The sequence below is a fragment of the Tursiops truncatus genome, chromosome 12, assembly GCF_011762595.2.
Source record: "Tursiops truncatus isolate mTurTru1 chromosome 12, mTurTru1.mat.Y, whole genome shotgun sequence".
In the NCBI taxonomy this organism is placed as follows: Eukaryota; Metazoa; Chordata; class Mammalia; order Artiodactyla; family Delphinidae; genus Tursiops; species Tursiops truncatus.
In genome coordinates this window covers 36,371,757-36,391,238 of record NC_047045.1, presented here as the reverse complement: position 1 = coordinate 36,391,238, position 19,482 = coordinate 36,371,757, and the positions used below count along the sequence as shown (strand labels likewise).

Sequence of the window (19,482 nt, the reverse complement as noted above, 5' to 3'; positions counted from 1 at the left end):
TATAGAAATATCCAAGCAAAGGTTGAACCTGCCTGAGATGTAGCTCTGGGGATGCCTGCATTGGGTAGGAGTAGATGCGGTCAAACAAGTGAATTCCTAAGAGCCGATGATTTGTTTCTTTTCAGTCATACTTTAGTCTATTCAGGCATGTGACATTGGGAGCCAGGGTCTAGAGATGTGAAATGGCAGTTTCACTGGAGAAGATAGCTGGGAAGGATTCACAGATGTTGAAGGCGGAGAGTAGAGTCTCAATTGCTGGTCTCAAACGTGGACTTCATTTTGTGGAAAATGGGAGGCATTGCAGTTTTCAGTAGGGGAATGACCTAGATTAAAAGGAAGATGTTTTTTTGATTGCAGGCAGATTAATCTGGTAGCAAGTATCCAAAGATTGGAAGCAAGAGTCCTGTTAGGAGACAAGGCCACCATGTGGATAGGCAGGGCTAGATAAGATGACATGTGAGAGGCATCCAAGATGACTTTGAGCCTCAGGAACTGATGAGGCTGGCTGGTGTATAGGAATTTGTGGGATCGGAAAGAGAGTGTTTAATATGTAATTCTAACTCATTTATTCAGTCAACAAATAAATTCATAAACAAATGTTACTGAATGCACACAGTGCAGTGCTCATAGTGACCTGAGGTTGGACTCATCATGTTGTTTTCATGAAGAACAAAACAGACACACATGCATTCCACATGCAGCCTAAAAGCCCACTGTGGTGAGCCTCATTACGGGGCAATGTATGCATTCTTAGAGAGCACCTCAGAAACGATGCCTGTTAAGAAACAGAAACTGCTTTCTCTGAACCTCTGCATATAGTAAGTAGGTCCTTCACTTTTATGAAAACGTCTGATTGTGTGTTTGCCTTGACCACAAGGAAATCGGGGCAGTGGAACTGACGGCTTTTATGTTTCACAATCAAGTCATATTTATTCATCATAGCCCCTTATGTCTTTCTACCTTAAAATACGTGAATACCTCTAAACTCTAAAAACTCATCAAAGTGCCGTGTTCCACTTGCGTCTGTACCACTGGCTTTCTTTCCTCACGTTCAGAACCTTTCACTTTCTATTTCACTTCTTGCTGCACAGTTTGAGACCGGGAATAGGTTTATTATTCCAAAGAACAGATGGCTGAGCCTTTGAGAGCCGGTGCATTTCTGCAGAGACTATGCATATAGCACTTAGCACATCGTTGGTGCTCAAGAAATGTCCCAAAAATTAAAACAGATTTTTTAAATAGACCGACTTCGCTGTCGTTGAGGTGCCCCACAGGAGTTTTTTAAATCTCCAGTGTTACAAAAATGTCCAGCCATCCTGTGGAAAGCAGACTAAAACAATCTGAAATAAACACTTCCCTTTATATTTTCTGCCCAAAGGTGACCCTTAAACTCTCCCCCACTCCTCCAAAGTTAAAAGTCTAGAAAAGAGATAGGGTCACAACCTTCCTTGTATCTGAAACAGGCTAGTATTTTTAACGTAAGCACAGCTCAGAAACGTGCAGCGCCTCCCGAAGTTCTTCGTATACTTGTTATACGAGCTAATGGGGGCACAGAGGTTGCCTTCTGCCCAGTTCTCTGGGTGATGGAATGTCCTGTTCCTTGTTTGCATTGAGCACGGAATTTCTGAGCAGCTCTGCTCCTCGTCACATGTGTCTGCCATCCTTAGCACAGGCCACACAAGGGGCTCTGTCAAGTCTGATGGGAAGGGAAGCTCAGCGCCCTTTATGAACATTCTCCTTTCAACCCGTCAGGCTCTAAAATTAGGCAGGTGTCGCCCTCACCAGACATTCCTCTCTGCAAAGGGCTTGCCCTTTACCGTTTTCCTTCACCTTGCGTGGACGAGCACATCCCATTACCCGTGATAACGAGAGTCCTGGCGTTTGCCTCAGAGAGCACCAAGTCTGAATCAGATTAACTGTGGGGCTGAAGATTGTTTGTTTGGGGAACTTAAATGGTCTCACATGTTCAAATGTGTTAGCAAAATTGATTTTATTACTAAATGTATTATTATCTCCAGAAAAGTAATCATTTCAGCAGAGAGAGCTGATCTTTTCATAACTGATGTCATTCTCTTGAAGAACAGTAACGTTCCCTTGGTTTATGTTCACTTGCTCCTCTTTTTCCTTTAAAGGAAGAGGTTTTTATTTCATCTGTATGAAGCCAGATTCACATGACAGCTGGACATGCATACAGATGAGCTGGACATGCATACAGATATACACGCATATCCGGAGAAAGACCACCTGACATTTGGTGATGCCTCGGCACAGTCATGCGGACAGTAGGGATGGTCATTTCTGACATTTTGGACTTATATAAAGTATAAACCTTTTCTCTCTTTTCCTCAAGAGTTTTTTAATTTAAAGGATGCAGATCAGGGATCGGTGAGCTCTTATCTGTCAGTCATTTCATTAGAATACTGGTTTTAAATGTGCAAAATTAGAAGCTGCTTTAAACTGATTACTTATCAAGTTGGGGTTAGTTTTTCTTATGATACTCTCAAGCATTTTGTGTTTCATTTCTGAAGTGAATTGTGCCTTTTAAGAATACTATTGAAACTGAATTTTTTTAGTAGAATGGCATGGCAGGATATAGTGGGATTTTTATTATTCTTTTAATAATCTGTCCTCAAGGTGGTAACACTGATGACTGTTTAGAGAAGGATCATCTTTCTAAGCAGACCCATTCTGCTTTAAGAAATAATGATAAGTAATAACTCCTGTATCTGGAATGTGGCTTTTGACATGCCTGAATGAGTCTCCTTTTCAAGAGGGTAACGAAAACAAAAAAGCGAAGAAAGGGTACTTGTCCCCTGGATTCCCTAGAGGCCAGTGATCATTGTCTTGGGGGTGGGGGTGGGGAGAATATATTAAATTTATGTCAAAGTTTCTAACGTTTGCAAAATTTTGCATAATTACACCCAGGAAAGATGCTTACAAGGAAGTAATAGCTTGAAGTGAATTACTTTCTAATAGGGTAGAAAAAACGCTGGACCAGGGGCTTGGTGTTAATTTTACGTAAGCTAGCAGTGTTACCTGGCAGTTATCTTTATGGATCTTGGGTTTCTCGTTTCTAAAATGAGAGGGTGACCAGCTAGGTGAGGTCCCAGAGTGACATTCTCTCCTTGTATCTGAAACATTTATTGATTGATTGATTTTTATTTTTTGTGCATTGGGTCTTCGTTGCTGCGCGCGGGCTTTCTCTAGTTGCGGTGAGCGGGGGCTACTCTGTTGCGGTTCGCGGGCTTCTCATTGCGGTGGCTTGTCTTCTTGCAGAGCACTGTCTCTAGGTGCGTGGGCTTCAGTATTTGTGGCATGTGGGCTCTGTAGTCGTGGCTCGCGGGCTCTAGAGCACAGGCTCAGTAGTTGCGGCGCACAGGCTTAGTTGCTCCACGGCATGTAGGTTCTTCCCAGACCAGGACTCGAACCCATGTCCCCTGCATTGGCAGGCAGATTCTTAACCACTGGGCCACCAGGGAAATCCCTGAAACATTTTAAATACCCAGAATTTGGGATGATCATCTTGATTCCCCAGGGCTGAGAAAGAGCTGACACCAGCTTTCTTTCCCAGGTGGAACAGCCTCACAACTACTTGAAAATACCCATCTCTGTCCTCTATCGAGGTACAGCGTGGGCTTCCCAGAGGGTGTGCTTCCTTATCGCCTTGTTGTGCTGAATGTTCTTGGTTTTAAATGTGGACTAACTTTGTTATGCTGCTGTGAGTCTACAAAATGAAGTACGTAAGTTTTAAAGGGGAGGAACACGGAATTAAGGCAGGAAACATTCTAAAGTCAGTGTGTGATCAGTCTCTGGTTGGCTTACTAATGTCTAGAACTAACTGTGGCTTTGAATCGCCGTCATGATGTTTATTTTTCATCTGTGGTGTCCCTGATGAAGGTTGCATATCAAAACACGATAAAATAGTCCCTCTCATGTGGTCTCACGGGTGCTTCCAAAGACACTGTCTTAAATTCTTCGGTGGTGCTTGTGTCGGTGAAGGTGGACAGGCGTGCCAGGGGAAAGACCCGGTGCTGACCCTGGTGTCACAGGCTCCTGGTTGGACTGGACCTATCGCACGGACCGTTTGCTCTGCTGCTGACAGGAATGGGGTAGACGGGGCCCGTCAGCCTCACATGATGAGCTGTTGGACCTAGATGACGGACAGACTTTTTCTGTTACTCAAGTGGGTGCCTGCTGGATCCCATGGGAGCACTTTGTTGTCCTGTCCGTTAAGGGTCCCATAATGGCTTTGGCATCCCATCAAAGGTCTGTGCCCACAGTGGACACTCAAAATGAACGGATGTGTATTGTCAGCTCGCTCTCAATTGGTTACAATTATGAGGGCGAAAAGTCTTTTTGCTTTTTAGCTTGAACCTGGGTGGTGGTGTAGCAATAAACTATTGAAAACAGCCCATGGGTTCAAGCTTCAGCAGTCGCCTCCTCATCAAGCAGTAACGGCTTGTGTATCATATAAATAGATAAAATATATTATGGTTGTTGTGTGTTACTAATAATAGTTCGAGGCGCCACTGCTCCTACCACCGCTTCACTTTAGCCAGTGAGAGGAGTCAGGGAGACCAGGTGGGTTTGAGGCTAGTGTGGCAGGGAGTCCTGAGCAGGGTCACCAGCTCACATGCGCGAGGAGAGGCCTGAGAATTGAAGTGGCCGAGTGATGCCTGGGCGTGGGGTCCTTGGCATAAGATGTGATTCTGAGAGTTGGCAGTTGGGTGGCTGAGGAGAGAGTGAAGTAAGGGACCACCGCTACTACCCAAAATGAGAGAGCCCCAAAGAGGAGCCTGTACAGGTACACCTAGAGCACGTTGGCTTGCAGATGTAGACGGGCCACCCACCGTGTGACATCACAGCCCTCACAGTGGAGCAACCTGAGGGGCTTTCTAACCAGCCCCTCAAGAGGGACCTGCAAATGTGGGCGTGAAGGTCCTTAGCATGGAGTAGTTTATTGGAACTCTGAGATGGCAAATGGGGTATTTGCAGAGAGAAAAGAGAAGACCAAGTATAGAAAACTGCAAAACAGTAGCATTTGGCAGCAGGAAGAAGAGCTAGTAATGGATCAATTAGGAAGGTTGAAAGAGAATTAGAGAAATACTGCACCCAGGAAGCCAAAGAAGCAGCTGCAAGATAGGGATCGAAACAGATGAGGCCTGGGAAGAAACCAATTCAAAAACGGCATTTCTGAAAAATGGGAAAAAGAATTATTCTTTAGTAAATGGTGTATAATAGTTGGCTATTTGGGGAAAAGTAGTTAGATACCAGATCATATGTAAAAAGAAACTTCATTTGGATAACCATAAATGTAAAAATTCAAAATGAAAATATAGACAAATATTTTTACACCTTGGGGTGAGGGAGTCCTATCTGTATATGTGCTATGTAAATATATTCAAGATACCACAAAGAAAGTTTAAAAACAGGCTATAGACTGGGAGGAAATACAAACAAAATATGTGACAGAAAGAAAGGTAAATGTCCTTAATGTAAGAAGAGTTTCTGTTAACTAATCAGAAAGGTAAAACACACTGAAAGCGTGGGCACACTTTGTTTTCTGAGGAAGAGATATAAAATGACCAATTAACAGATGAAAATCTTTGCTAATCTAAAAACTGAGCCTTAAAACTGATGAGATGGTAATGTTTGCCTTTTACACTAGCAAAAATTAAAATCCATCTTAACACCCACTGCTAATAAGAAATTGACACTTAGGTAATATTGTCATTAGGAGCTTAAGTTGATACACCGTTTTTAGAGTATTAGTCAGAATCTATTGAATTTTTTTTTATTGGAGTACAGTTGATTTACAATGTTACACTACTTTCTGCTGTATAGCACAGTGAATCAGTTATACATATAGCCACTCTTTTTTAGATTTTCCCATATGTCATTACATAGTATTGAGTAGTTCCCTGTGCTATACAGTAGGTCCTTATTCGTTATCTATTTTATATATAGTAGTGTGCATATGTCATTCCCAATCTCCCAGTTTATCCCTCCTCCCTGTTTCCCCCCGTAACCATAAGATTGTTTTCTACATCTGTAACTCTATTTTTATTTATAAATAAGTTCATTTGTACCATTTTTTTAGATTTCACATATAAGCAATATCATATATTTGTCCTTCTCTGTCTGCTTTCACTCAGTGTGACAATCTCTTGGTCCATCCGTGTTGCTGCAGATGGCATTATTTCATTCGTTTTTATGGCTGAGTAATATTTCATTGTATATATGTAGCACATCTTCTTTATCCATTCCTGTCGATAGGCACTTAAGTTGCTTCCATTTCCTAGCTATTGTAAATAGTGTTGCAGTGAACTTTGGGGTGCATGTATCTTTTCGAATTATGGTTTCCTCCAGATATATGCCCAGGAGTGGGATTACTGGGTCATATGGTAGCTCTGTTTTTAGTTTTTTAAGGAACCTCCATACTGTTCTCCATGATGGTTGTACCAATTTACATTCCTACCAATGAGGTGGATACCTCATTGTAGTTTTGATTTGCATTTCTCTAATAATTAGTGATGTTGAGCATCTTTTCATGTGCTTTTTGGCCATCTGTACAGTACGGACCATCCATGTGGGTCTTACTCTGTCTTGCCTGCCACAGACCGCTTCCTGCACTCTCCTCCGAATCCCAGAAGCTCCCTCTCTGTCCCAGCTGATCCCCCTGCCACCGGTGAGGGGGCTTCCCTGAGTGCAGGAACCTTTCCTCTCCAATAGCTCCCCCCCGCCAGGGGTGCAGGTCACGTCTCGTTTCCTCTTTTTTTTCTTTCATCCTACCCAGTTGTGTGGGGATTTTTCTTGTCCTTTTAGGTGTCTGAGGTCCTCTGCTAGTGTTCAGCAGGTGCTCTGTGAGAATCGTTTCATTTGTAGATGTGTTCTTGATGTACTTGTGGGGAGAGGTGAACTCCACATCCTCCTATTCTGCCATCTTGTTGAATTTTTAAATGCACGTACACTTTGATTTAGCAATCATGTCTAAGAACACATCCTATAGAAATCATGGCATGAGTATATAAGATTTGTGTAAAAGTGATTTATTCTATCAATCATTGTTGATAACAGAAAAAGAGTAGTCTGGTGAGCAAATGGTTAAATAAGTCTGTGTACTTTCATACGATGAAGTACGAGGCAGCCACTTTGTTAAATGAGGTAAATCTGGGTATCTTTACCTGGAAGGAATTCCACATTAGGTAGCTGAGTGGGGAGAAGCCAACTAAGTTTTATCCCAATATTGGCCTGATTCTGTATATTGCCTTTTAATAATAACCTGTGTATGTGAATAGGTATAAACAGATGTGTCTCTATAAGCATGCAGAAAAGTTCGGAAGGATCTACACCACCAGGGTAGAGGTAGGGATGGAGGGGCAAAGACAAGAAAATTCATCACTGCCCTTTGAAAGGGCAATGGTGAGGATAGGACTGAACGAGGCAGGCGAGTGTGAGCTGTGGGTGTAGGTTACTGTGGATATGTTTGATCGGGAAGGAAGCAGGAGGGACAGGCATGGCGGTACAAAAGATTTGGGGCGTTGTTGTTGTTATGTAGGATAGGAGAAATTTGAGTCTGTTTGTACGCCAAGGAAAGGGAGACAATACAAAAAGAAAAAGTTGTGGTAATCAGAAGAGTGTGGTAGTAGTGGACTTAGTAAGAAATGAATGATCCTTCTTTCTATGGGGTTCAGAGGGTGAGTGAAGTTGGCAGAAGGTTTTTCCAGAACTCCAAGCAGATGGCCCCCATGAAGATAGGAAAGGCCAGATACAAAAGAGTAGGGGATGCACATGGGTGGTGTTGGGAATGGAAGAAAATGGGAAACAATGGGAACAGCTGGGGGATGTGCTAAATCTGCAGGTTTGGTCATCCACCTCCTACTTGTGGGACCAGAATTTCTGGGAATGAAGCCTAGGAAACTGCACTGTTAGCATGTTTATCACAGATGCTTAGGCCCAACCCATAAGGTTCAAGAACCACTAGTGTAGATTATGAAGTGGAGCTTTTCGGTTGGGCCAGGTTTGGGAAGCAAGTGGAAACAAGGAGTGTGCTGCCTTTTCTTCCTTACCAGGCAAATCTAGAAAGAAACTTACCCACAAAGCCCCTCTGAAGAAGAGGCTTCAAGAGGAAATCAGTGTCAGTAAAGTCAAAGGAATGGAAAGAGCAGAATGGGAACTAGCTGGGCTATTTTTAATGTCTGTTTCCAAACTGTCCACATGGATTCCTTCCATAGTTATCAAAAGACCCAGGAGTCAGTCTGCCCGTCTGTTGCGGGCAGGTTAAGGTTTATTGCCATCAATTGCCACTCGATCAATGGAAATGGCGTAAACACTGCTCTGTGCGTATGTATGGAGATTTGATAAAGATTTATACACGTATATATGTTACGTGTGTATGTTTATTTCAAGTCTGAAATAGCCTTCTCTTAAGGAGTTGTCCTGAAGGTGATTCTATTGTAGTCATGCTCACAGTGCCCTTTCACTTCTGGACAGCGTTCACGGTGTTATTTTAACATCTCAACTACACCAGCTTAAAACTTGGGTATATTTTTGCAGCTATGGGCATAAGGGGGCCTTTGTGCTTTTGACTGTATTCCACAAGGATGCCTCTCTGTCCTGGAGCCGGATGGGAGCATTGCAGACGGAGGTGCAGGCACTGGAAATCCTACAGGTGGTAGCAAGCAAAGCAGTGCCAGAGGAGGAAGCCACGTTGCCCCGAAGCAAGAAGACAGAGAGCACTTTGCAGACAGGAGGCTCTGAGGGTCAGCTTAGTAGGGACAGAAGTGCACCAGTCCAGCTGACCGGGTGAAGAGTAGGACGCAGAAGGGGAGGTGCCTGAGGAGGGCTCAGCCGGGCTGGGGAGGGATTGGGTGCCAGGGCTGGGATTTGAGGATAGGTGGGAAGTCGGGAGGTAGCCGGGGGGGAACGCTATTTTTTAAGCAGATGATTCAGTTAGGGTAGAATCGTGTGAGACAGTTTGCTCCCCTGCCCACCCGCCCCCACGCTGTCTCCTCTGTGGTTAGAACGCGCCTACCTGAGGGCCTGGGTTTAGCTCATTAGCCCCAGCCCTCGCCTGTACCTCTCACTCTGCATTTGCTTGTACTGCTCGCACGGTTACTCTCTATTAGTGGCTCCTAACCGGCACTAAATAACTTTAACTAAAACCCTGTCTCCTCTGATAACTTTGAACTCTGCCATGTATTCTCCATAATTCCTAAACAGTCAACTTTACATATATCTCAGTATTTCTCTCCAAAGTCAGAAGCAAATGCTTGTTATACTGTTCCTTGGCAGGTTTCAAAAAACGACCAGACTCGCAGGCATTAATGGTGGCCATGTAGTGCCTTTCTCCAAATCTGCCTCGCCTCCCCCCCTCCCCTGCCCGCCCCCCACTGTTTATTCCCAAGGACTTTGTGGACACTTTCCACGATAGAACTGCTACCTTAAAAAGCTTTGGATAGAATATGGCTCCGAGTCACACTGCCTGTAGAGGTTTATGTCCCTGACTGTGACGTGTGAGGTCAGCAAGACGTTTCTAAGCCGGCGCACTTTCCAGGTGTCATTTGGGATAAAGATACCACGTTTGACCAGAGAAAGCTCTTTACAGATTGTCTGTCTGGAAGAAGCCATTATCAGCTTTGGGTGGCTTACCGTTTGAATAACATTTCATGTTCTCTTTCTAATCCTTTTTCTCTTATTCCTTTTCTCCAAAAAGTCATGAATCTAGAAATGTTAACTGAACTTACCAGATTCAGGAAGGTTTGATGAGCCTTAATTATCAATCCTGGAGAAAGTGTCTTTGTTTAATCAGAAACAATCTACTCTCTAAAGCTAACATACGTTTTGTTGTTGCTAACATTTAATTAATAGTCGAACCTAGGAAAATGAAGAGGGGTTGAGTGTCTTAACATTTGGAGAGGAAGTTGAATATGAAATGTCTTTCCTAGAAAAACAGTCTTCCTAGATTGGGTTGTTTGGCAGAAGAGCCAAATCTGAGCTTCCGCTGCCGGGAGGGGTGCTCGGGAGCAGAGAACTGAATGCCTGTTCTCTTATATGGGCCTCGTGGAGACCCTAAGAGGTGGGCACGGTGGCCATATTTTAGGGATAAAGAACTAAAGCTGAGGGGCTTCCTTGGTGGCGCAGTGGTTGAGAGTCCGCCTGCCGATGCAGGGGATGCGGGTTCATGCCCCGGTCCTGGAAGATCCCACATGCCGCGGAGCAGCTGGGCCCATAAGCCATGGCCTCTGGGCCTGCGCGTCCGGAGCCTGTGCTCCGCAACGGGAGAGGCCACAACAGTGAGAGGCCCGCGTACCGCAAAAAAAAAAACTAAAGCTGAGTGAGGACAGACTTGCCAGGGGTCACCTAGCTTTTGAGAGTGGAAGAAGAATTCAAAGTCGTCTCCCTGTATTCACTACTCCACACTGTCTCCATAAAAACGGAAATATGCTTCACCATCAACTAGCCCCTTAGTGGTACTGGATTTTCACTGTGCTGCTCAACAGCTTGAAGAATTTACTACCTGTCTGTTTTTCCCATGTAAAAGCATGCAAGTGTTCACTCAGGAATGCTAAATCTAGCTGTTCTGCTTTCTTTTGTTCTAGATTTTCTACCCTAGCAAGGATGGTACAAAGATTCCAATGTTCATCGTGCATAAAAAGGGCATAAAATTGGATGCCTCTCATCCCGCTTTCCTATACGGCTACGGCGGCTTCAACATATCTATCACACCTAACTACAGGTAAGCGTGGCACCTCGGAACTTCAGCGTGCATCTGACCTTCTCCAGACAGTGAGGAGAAACCAGAGACTGCCTCTGCACCAGAGCCCCATCCCCTTGGTCCCCAGAGGAGAACCTGGATGAAAACAACACTGATTCCTGAGCAGATCTTACCTTTGTTCATTGTGCAACGAGTATTCGTTAAGCCTGCTCTGTGTTGGGAAGTGAGACGAGTAAGGAAGTGTCCTTACACCATTTTCTTCCCTGAACCAGTGGATATGCTGGTAGTTTCAGTAGAGACCCTCCGAGGTATAGGAAAAATGTTGAAGAGAGGACCACATGGGTGTATGGTCTGTACCTACCTCAAACTCTCCTTTCCTCTGATCTTCAACATCCAGGGAATTAGCAGCCAGACCATCTTGAGCCTCAGGTTGCAGAAGCCCACAGTTTCCCCAGTTACTAAAAGGAAGAGTGAATAAATTTCAGAAATAGTTCTCAAAGCACAATTAATTTTAGTTAACAGCAAACAGAAAAATAACCTCAGTACTGTTAGGGTCAGAGTGGAACGAGAAGGAAGAAACATAAAATCCAAACTTTCTAAAGAAGCTTTGTGCTATAGTTTCTTCTGTTTATTTCTAGAAAACATTCTCTAGCCCTGGGCACGCGTTCTTATTTTCTGGTCAGTGTGCCTGATCTCCTCTACCTCTCTCACACCTAGTTTCAACGTCTAAATTTCTGTAAAACTGGAAAATCTGTTTAAAATTCATATTTCAGAAGGAGCTTTCTTTTTTCCAACTTGAACAATTTGGAGAGAGATACTGGGAGAGATGGTAGCAGGGGCTTTTACCGGGTGTGTAACGAGCACAGCACCATTCATACCAAGGCTGTGTCACGTGGGTGGCAGTATTTTGGTTGCCAAGACAGTTGTTTAAAATGAGGTATACTGCACGCTCCTGAAAACGTATGAGCTTTGCAGTTCATCACTAGTCAGAAGTTATAACATTTCACTTAAACCGAGCAATGTAAAAGCACTGGGCTTCCACGTAGATGACAGCACGTGCGGAGCATCTTCAGGGCTGTGTGTGCGGGTGCGGGTGCAGGTGTGGTGGAGGAGGACAGCGGCCCTCACTGGGCACAGGTAGTGGCAGGTTAACTGTTTTTACCATTTCTCAGTGTGTCCAGGCTCATCTTTGTGAGACACATGGGTGGTGTCCTTGCAGTGGCCAACATCAGAGGAGGTGGGGAGTACGGAGAGACGTGGCATAAAGGTGAGGTATTTTCTCTGCAGAAACGCAAATATGGCATAGAGCAAGCCGAGGGGATTAGGGGCAGAAAAGGATGCTTCCAAACACATTGCAGACACCAGTCCCCCTTTCAATTGAAACAGCCCAGTCTCTTCAGTTTATTTTCCTTTGCAGTCTATTTTAATGAAGGACACCTTTTTCAGACGCATCTCCTACATACCATAATCAGTCTGTTTTGTTTTGTTTTTTTTAGCAATGTATAGGGTACATTTTTATCTATCACTGTCAGAAGTGAGCCTGGGGGATACTTTTGGTATTTATTGTGTCTCCTTCTCCTGTTAGCCTGGCTTTTTACTGTTTAGCATTATCGGCTATCTCAAAACAGACTGCAAAAACAGGCCATTTTCTCTTAAAAGAAAAGAGCACTCTACAATAGAGCTTTCCTATTCCCAGTTCGGGCATCTTTTGCTTGTTTTCTCTGATCTTCCCCACGTTGCTAAGAAATAGCATCCTCCTAGTGTTGCTGCTGGGACTCTGATAAAACCTGCACGTGCTAGATAAACACAAGAACACAGTCAGTTTTCTTTTCTGGTTTTAACGGTTCAGTCCCTGTTCTCTGGCCTCCTGAAGCATGTATTCTAGTTGATTGAGGAAACTGCTCCTATATTCAACTTTATTCCCCAGATTATCATTCTTTTAAAAAAAAATTATGGCAATCTTTACTTTTAAAGCCCCATCTCTTCCTTTTCTCTCTATACGGAGCACACCCCGTCTCCCAGGCTTTTGTGTATCTGGAAGGCATAGACTAACCAATAACTTGAAGAAGATGTTCTTCCCTTACCTTATTCCTGTGTTTGTGGGAGGAGGGTGTGGGAAGCCCCTTCACTCCCGCTGGCTCCCTGCTTCTCCCCTCTCAACATCAGGCGTCCTGTGTAAGACAGTCTGCAGGCACGAGGGCGGCCCCCAGGGCTCAGGCTTGGCCAGCAGCACGTGGCGAGAAGGCTCTTCTCCTGCAGCAGGAGCATCCGAGACCACCCTTTGGATCCGTACACCCACTTGTTCTTCTCTACCTCCTAAGGCCAAGGCTCTGGTTTTCTGCATCGATCAGATCAGCAAAGATGAGGGTAGATCTGTAAAGAGCTTTTTTCATAAGCACCTGTTAGATGTCAGGAGGCAGGAAAGGCCCAAGCCTAAATCCTCGGTCTTCAGCATGCACGCCAAGGACTGATGTCAGACAACAAACTATTTGAGCATCTTAGCAAGAGTGAGTGTCCCTAATGAACACATGGGCCCCCAGCCTGCCAGCCGTCGTCGGGCCAGCTGCTGCCAGGTGTCGTCCTTGAAGGCTTTATTGATTGTCACTGTATTTGAAACAGCATAGAATTCATTGTATAGTTTTGACTTGGACCTGATATTAGAGTTTAATTACACTAAAATCATAGTGATATCTTACTGTGATAGTAAGAGATAACTAAGAAAGGAGGAATAAAAGTAAAATCTCTACACACCTTATGTTGGATGTACATCCCAAATCCATATGCTAAGTCTGAACCCCCTGACTCACCCAATTTCCTGGTTAAAAATGTTTAATGTACACACTTAAACACCCACCTGCACGGACTCCTGACCCAGTGGCCTTCTCCTCAAAGAACCCAAGTTCTTTGCCATAGAATTCCTCTGGTCCTCAGGTGTCCACCATGCTCTGGTAGGGAAGAGTGCCCTTGGTCTTGGTCAGCTCTTTCATCTCTGTATTAATTATAAACAAGTTATTATCCAGAAGTCTTGGGGGGTGGGGGAGTTTGCAGCTTGACTGAAGCTAAAAGTTGATTACCTCTGTTTAGACTGATCATAAACTTTCTCCTAATTTAGGCAGTGAAAGGGCCTGAAATGGAACTTTTCTAGTTAGACCCTAGCGCACTGAACCTCGATAAATCTAGATTTCATTCTGTTAATTGAGTTTAAAATTTAATGCTCTTCAAAATATTATTATTCCTGGAAACTAAGTAATCCTAGCCATCTTAATTCACCAATACTTTCTTATTAAAATCTTAATAACATTTGTTTTGATATGAAAAAATTTCTTCTGAAAAAATTTCTTCAGTAGCGCTGCTTCATCTTGAATTGAATTTCTGCAAAAATGGTTAATCTCAAATAGCTAATTAGATCTATGTCTGCTTTTTGTTCATTTCATTGGCAGTTATTTCAGACATCCGTTCCTTTGCGGGCATGACTTTGACTTTTGGCCTTTACTTTTGGATATTACAAGGCCTTACAAATGTTCCTCTCTTTAAGTGGTTTCTTTGTTTGGCTCTACACTGGAATGGCTTCTAGATGAGAAAGCCCAGATTCTCTGAGGAGATGCTTGAGATCCTCTTCATTCAAGCACAGAGAAACTAATGGGCTGCTCTGTGCAGCACCACGTCCCCACCTAATTCCTACCTAAGTTCCTTAAGTACCCGTGGGCAAAGTCAGAGAGCTTCCTTCTCGTAATCACGTCCCCACCTCAGACTCCGGCAGAGAGGAGGGGTGAGAAGTGCACCTCTCTGCACAGAGCACTTTCTTTATTTTTTAATTAATTAATTTATTTTATATTTTATTTTTGGCTGCGTTGAGTCTTCGTTGCTGTGCACAGGCTTTTCTCTAGTTCTGGTGAGCAGGGGCTATTCTTCGTTGTGGTGCGCGGGCTGCTCATTGCGGTGGCTTCTCTCGTTGCGGAGCGCAGGCCTCAGTAGTTGTGGCGCACGGGCTTAGTTGCTCCGTGGCATGTGGGATCTTCCTGGGCCAGGGATTGAACCCGTGTCCCCTGAACTGGCAGGCAGATTCTTAACCACTGCGCCACCAGGGAAGTCCGCGCAGAGCACTTTCATCTTCCCAGGGAGGGGGCAGCGCACTCGTCCCCATTGTCGCATGCTGTGTGGAACTGGAGGACTGGACTCTGCTCCGGGTCTTGTGTCAGTTTTGAGTCCAGCTCCTCCCAAGACACAGGTTCTTTTTGTTGACATGCTTTCACATTTTCATTCTCATGGTTGTCTGACGTCATAACAGATCATCTCTTCCCTTTGGGGCATTTGCCTTTTAAGTTCTAAGAGGTTTTAGAAAAATACAAAGGCACCGTATGGATTAGCAGTTGTGGTACTGATGATGGATTTCCACAACGCATAACAAAATTTAAATTGAGGCATTTTTCTAAATGTAGTGGTAGTCCATTGTTTAAGTTGATCAGTAGTTGAAACTATGCCCTATCATCATTTGAATTCCCCTTAGGTTAAAATGTGATTTTTTTTTTTCTGTTTTGTTAATTAACTATCTTTCACTTTGGCACATTGTAGGTGGTATCTTGGCCAACAAACAAAACTGCTTTGATGACTTCCAGTGTGCTGCTGAATATCTTATCAAGGAAGGTTACACGTCTCCCAAGAGGCTGACTATTAATGGAGGTTCAAATGGGGGCCTCTTAGTAGGTGAGAACTGGGTTTCTTATTCATTGTACTTTACTAGTTAACTCTTGGAGTTTTCAGGTACTCTGATTTACTTTGGCTCATGGATGGGAGCAGTGGTACAGAAAAAGCAAAACCCATTTGTATTTGGGCATCTAATTAATGACATTTGAAGACACAACTACTGACTCAACTCATCATAGCCTGAAAAGCCCTTCCTCCTCCCTGTTCTGAGCTCTATCGGACTGGACCGCAATTCTGACTCAACTCATCATAGCCTGAAAAGCCCTTCCTCCTCCCTGTTCTGAGCTCTATCGGACTGGACCGCAATTCTTACCCTTCCCTCTCCCGCTCCCCACAGACTGGACCCACAGGTCTCTAGGGTTCAGTCAGCACATGCCTGAGCCTAATAACACACCTCTGACTGTTACCCAGAACTTGTAAGCTGTGATCACCACTAAACGTTTGTTGAATACCTATGCCATGGGATGCTAGATGCTGTGGGTTCAGAGAAATAAGTCATGAAGGACAATGAGGTACATGCAAAGATGGATCCACAGCTTCACAGTCATGAAACAGTTCACAGTAATGTTCACCCTTGCTGAGCACCTTGCCAGGCTCAGTGCTGAGCCCTTGACATGCACATGGCCTGGGAGACGGGGACAGGTATTATCCCCATTTTACAGAGGAGGACGCTGGGGCACTGAAGAGGTTGAGTGGCTAGTGTGATGGTGGTGCTGGGGTTGACGCTTAGCACCGTGGCTTTAGAGTCTGCTCTTTTAATCTCTATGTGGCACTGCCTCTAAGTGGATTTTCCTAATTTTTGGTAGTTAATGAATTTTTACTTTTCTTTTCGTCTCTCAACAGTACTTAACATTGTAATGAACATTTATAGTGGTCCTGAACTTTGCTTGCTGGGTCCTACATCCAGTGTCATTAGGATACGAGGGGCCGTTGTACAAATGGAGAAGAGCACAAATAGACTCAACCTAAAAAGCACATGTGACCATTTTTAGCTTTCCATCCACTGTTGTCAGGGGACCTTGTCACATTCACTCCGTTTCCTTGTCTTTGAAATTTACTGACTTGTGTCAAAACCTGAATTCCTGTCCTTATTACTCCTTTACCCCAATGGAATATAGTCTTGGAAAAAACATTTTCCCAGGGAGGTAAAATATATATTTGTCCAAATAATTTGTTTAAATTTGGAAAGGGTAGCGATGTGGCCGAGATGGCAAAGTAGGAAAACCCCTGAGCTCACCTCCTTCCACGGGCACACCCAAATTACAACTATTTACAGAACAACTATGTATGAGAACAACCTGAAGACTAATAGAAAAGATTTTCCACAACTAAAGATATAAAGAAGGAACCACAATGAGATGGGTAAGGAGGGGCAGATGCACAGTATAGTTAAGACCCACAACCTCGGGCAGGCAAACCACAAATGGGAGGATAATCACAATTGCTGAGTTCCTTCCCAAGGAGAGAGGGGTTTGAGACCCACATCAGGCTCCCCGGTCCAGAGGTCCTACACCAGGAAAATGAGCCCCTAGAACATCTGGCTCTGAAGGCCAGCGGGGCTTACTTTGATGAGAGCCAGAGGGCTGTGGGAAATAGAGACTCCACTCTCAAAGGGTGCACACAAAATCTCACATGCTCTGAGTCCTGGCACAGAGGCAGTCATTTGAAAGGAGCCTGGTCAGATTCCTTTGCTAACCTTGAAGAGCCTCCCAGAGGGGCAGGAGGCAACTGGGACTCCTACTGGGGACACAGGTGCTGGTGGCAGACATTTTGGGGAACTCGTTCTACCACAGGGACACTGGTGCTGACAAGCACCATTCTGGATCCTCTCTCTGGCCATTAGCGCTCCGCCACCAGCAGACTGGCACCAGCTCTGGTCATGCAGAGATCAGACCTTGCCTATCAGCATGCCCAAAGTAGTTGGCCCTGCCCCAACAGAAGGGCCCGTGCAGCCTACATAGGAGGCACCCCTAGAGCATGTAACTCTGGTCACCAGAGGGAAGTCTGCTGCTGGGCCCTACAGGATATCACCTATATTAAGGATACTTATCCAAGCTCAGAAAACATAACCAACCTACCTAATACACAGAAATAAACCCAGAGAATTAGGCAAAATTAGAAGACAGAACTATGTTCTTAAACTAAGGAGCAAGATAAAACCCCAGGAAAAGAACTAAGCAAAGTAGAGATAAGTAATCTTATCCAATAAAGAGTTCAGGTAAGTTGTACAATCACAAAAATTGTGTTGAATCTGCATTGCCAATGAGTATTGTTAATTGTGTATAATTATGACTATGTATTTATTATGTATAAATATGTACAACATATTTTCTCTATTTTTCCCAATTTGAGATAAACCTGGCTAAATCAGTAATACCTAATCTCTACAAGTTCTTCTTGTATGTGCATACAAAACATAAGCTTACAATGCAATTGTTTTAGAACAACTCTTTCAAGAAAATGTTGACATAAAAATATGTGTATATGTGTAAAAAAAAAAAGTTCAGGTAATGATTACAAAGATGCTCAACAAACTCAGGAGAAGAATGGATGAAGACAATGAGACATTTAACAGAAAGTTAGAAAATATAAAGAAGAGCCAAAAAGAGGTGAAGAATACAATAACTGAAGTAAGAAATATACTAGTAGGAATCAACAATAGATTAGATGATGCAGAGGAATGGATCAGAGACCTGGAAAACAGAATAATGAAAATCATCCAAGCTGAACAGAAAAAACCATTCTAAAAAATGAGAATAGCTTAAGAGACCTCTGAGGCAACATCAAGCAAACTAACATTCACATTTTAGGGGACCAAGAAGGAGAACAGAGAGAGGGGCAGAGAACTTATCTGAATAAATAGCTGAAAACTTCCCTAACCTGGGAAAGGAAACAAACATCTAGGTTGAGGAAACAAACACAGAGAGTCCCAAATAAGATGAACCCAAAGAGGTCCACACCCAGACACAGAGACTCTTAAAAGGAGCAAGAGAAAAGCAACTAGTTACTTATAAGGGAACTTCCCTGGCTCTAGAAGAAATGTTAAAAGGCCTTCTCTAAGTGGAAAAAAAAAGACCACAACTAGAAATATGAAAATTATGAAAGGAAAAAAAACTCATTAGTAAAGGTAAACATCAAGATAGTACATCAGCTACTTACAAAGTCAGTAAGAAGTTTAAAAGACAAAGTAGTAAAATCATCTATATTCACAATAGTAGTTAAGTTGGTACACAAAACAAAAAGTTTTAAAATATGACATCAAAACATTAAATATGGCAGGGGGAATATAAATGCAATATTATTAGAAAGTATTCGAAGTTAAGAGATCATCAACTTAATCACAAAGATATAGAGGTGGTTACGTATGAGCCTCCTGATAACCAAAACCAAAAATCAATAGTAGATACACAAGCAAAAAAGAGAAAGTAATCCAAACATAACACTAAATATAGTCATTACATCACAAGGGAAGAGAGCAAAAAAGAAGGAACAAAAAAGAACTACAAAAACTACCAGAAAAGTTTTTTAAATGGCAGTAAGTACATACCTATCAACAATTAATTTAAACGTAAATGGACCAAATGGTCCAATCAAAAGATAGAATGGCTGAATGGATAATAAAATAAGACCCAACTATATGCTGCCTGCAAGAGACTCACTTCAGATCCAAAGACAGACACAGACTGAACGTAAGGGGATGGAAAAAGGTATTCTATGCAAACGGAAACAAAAAGGAAGCTGGGGTAGCAATACTCAGACAAAATAGATTTAGACAAAGTTTGTAACAAAAGACAAGAGCATTACATGTGATAAAGGGGTCAATACAAGAAGAGGATATAACATTCATAAATATTTATGCACCCAGGAGAAAAGGGAACCCTCCTACACTGTTGGTGGGAATATAAATTGTACAACCACCATGGAGATCAGTATGGAGGTTCCTTAAAAAACTAAAATAGAACTATGATATGATCCAGCAATTACACTCCTGGGCATATGTCTGGAGAGAACCATAATTCAAAGAGATACATGCACCCCAGTGTTCACTGTGGCACTACTTA

At 43.3% G+C, this 19,482-nt stretch overlaps 1 protein-coding gene and 1 long non-coding RNA gene across 3 annotated transcripts in view; one reads left to right on the top strand and one right to left on the bottom strand.

Annotated features, from left to right (window-relative positions):
- PREP (prolyl endopeptidase) overlaps positions 1 to 19,482 on the top strand; it is a 138,644-nt gene that overhangs the window by 108,263 nt on the left and 10,899 nt on the right. Inside the window, exons 11-13 of the mRNA XM_019929501.3 lie at positions 10,602 to 10,738; positions 11,890 to 11,984; positions 15,290 to 15,421. Coding sequence (XP_019785060.1) covers positions 10,602 to 10,738; positions 11,890 to 11,984; positions 15,290 to 15,421 — 364 coding nt within the window. The remainder of the gene's footprint in view (positions 1 to 10,601; positions 10,739 to 11,889; positions 11,985 to 15,289; positions 15,422 to 19,482) is intronic.
- Positions 10,733 to 19,482, bottom strand: part of LOC117314477 (uncharacterized) — a 160,729-nt gene continuing 151,979 nt past the window's right edge. For both annotated transcript variants that reach the window (XR_012324767.1, XR_004529221.2), the window contains 3 exons: positions 13,572 to 13,706; positions 12,802 to 13,100; positions 10,733 to 11,175 (listed from right to left, as the gene is read on the bottom strand). This is a non-coding gene — a long non-coding RNA (uncharacterized lncRNA). The remainder of the gene's footprint in view (positions 11,176 to 12,801; positions 13,101 to 13,571; positions 13,707 to 19,482) is intronic.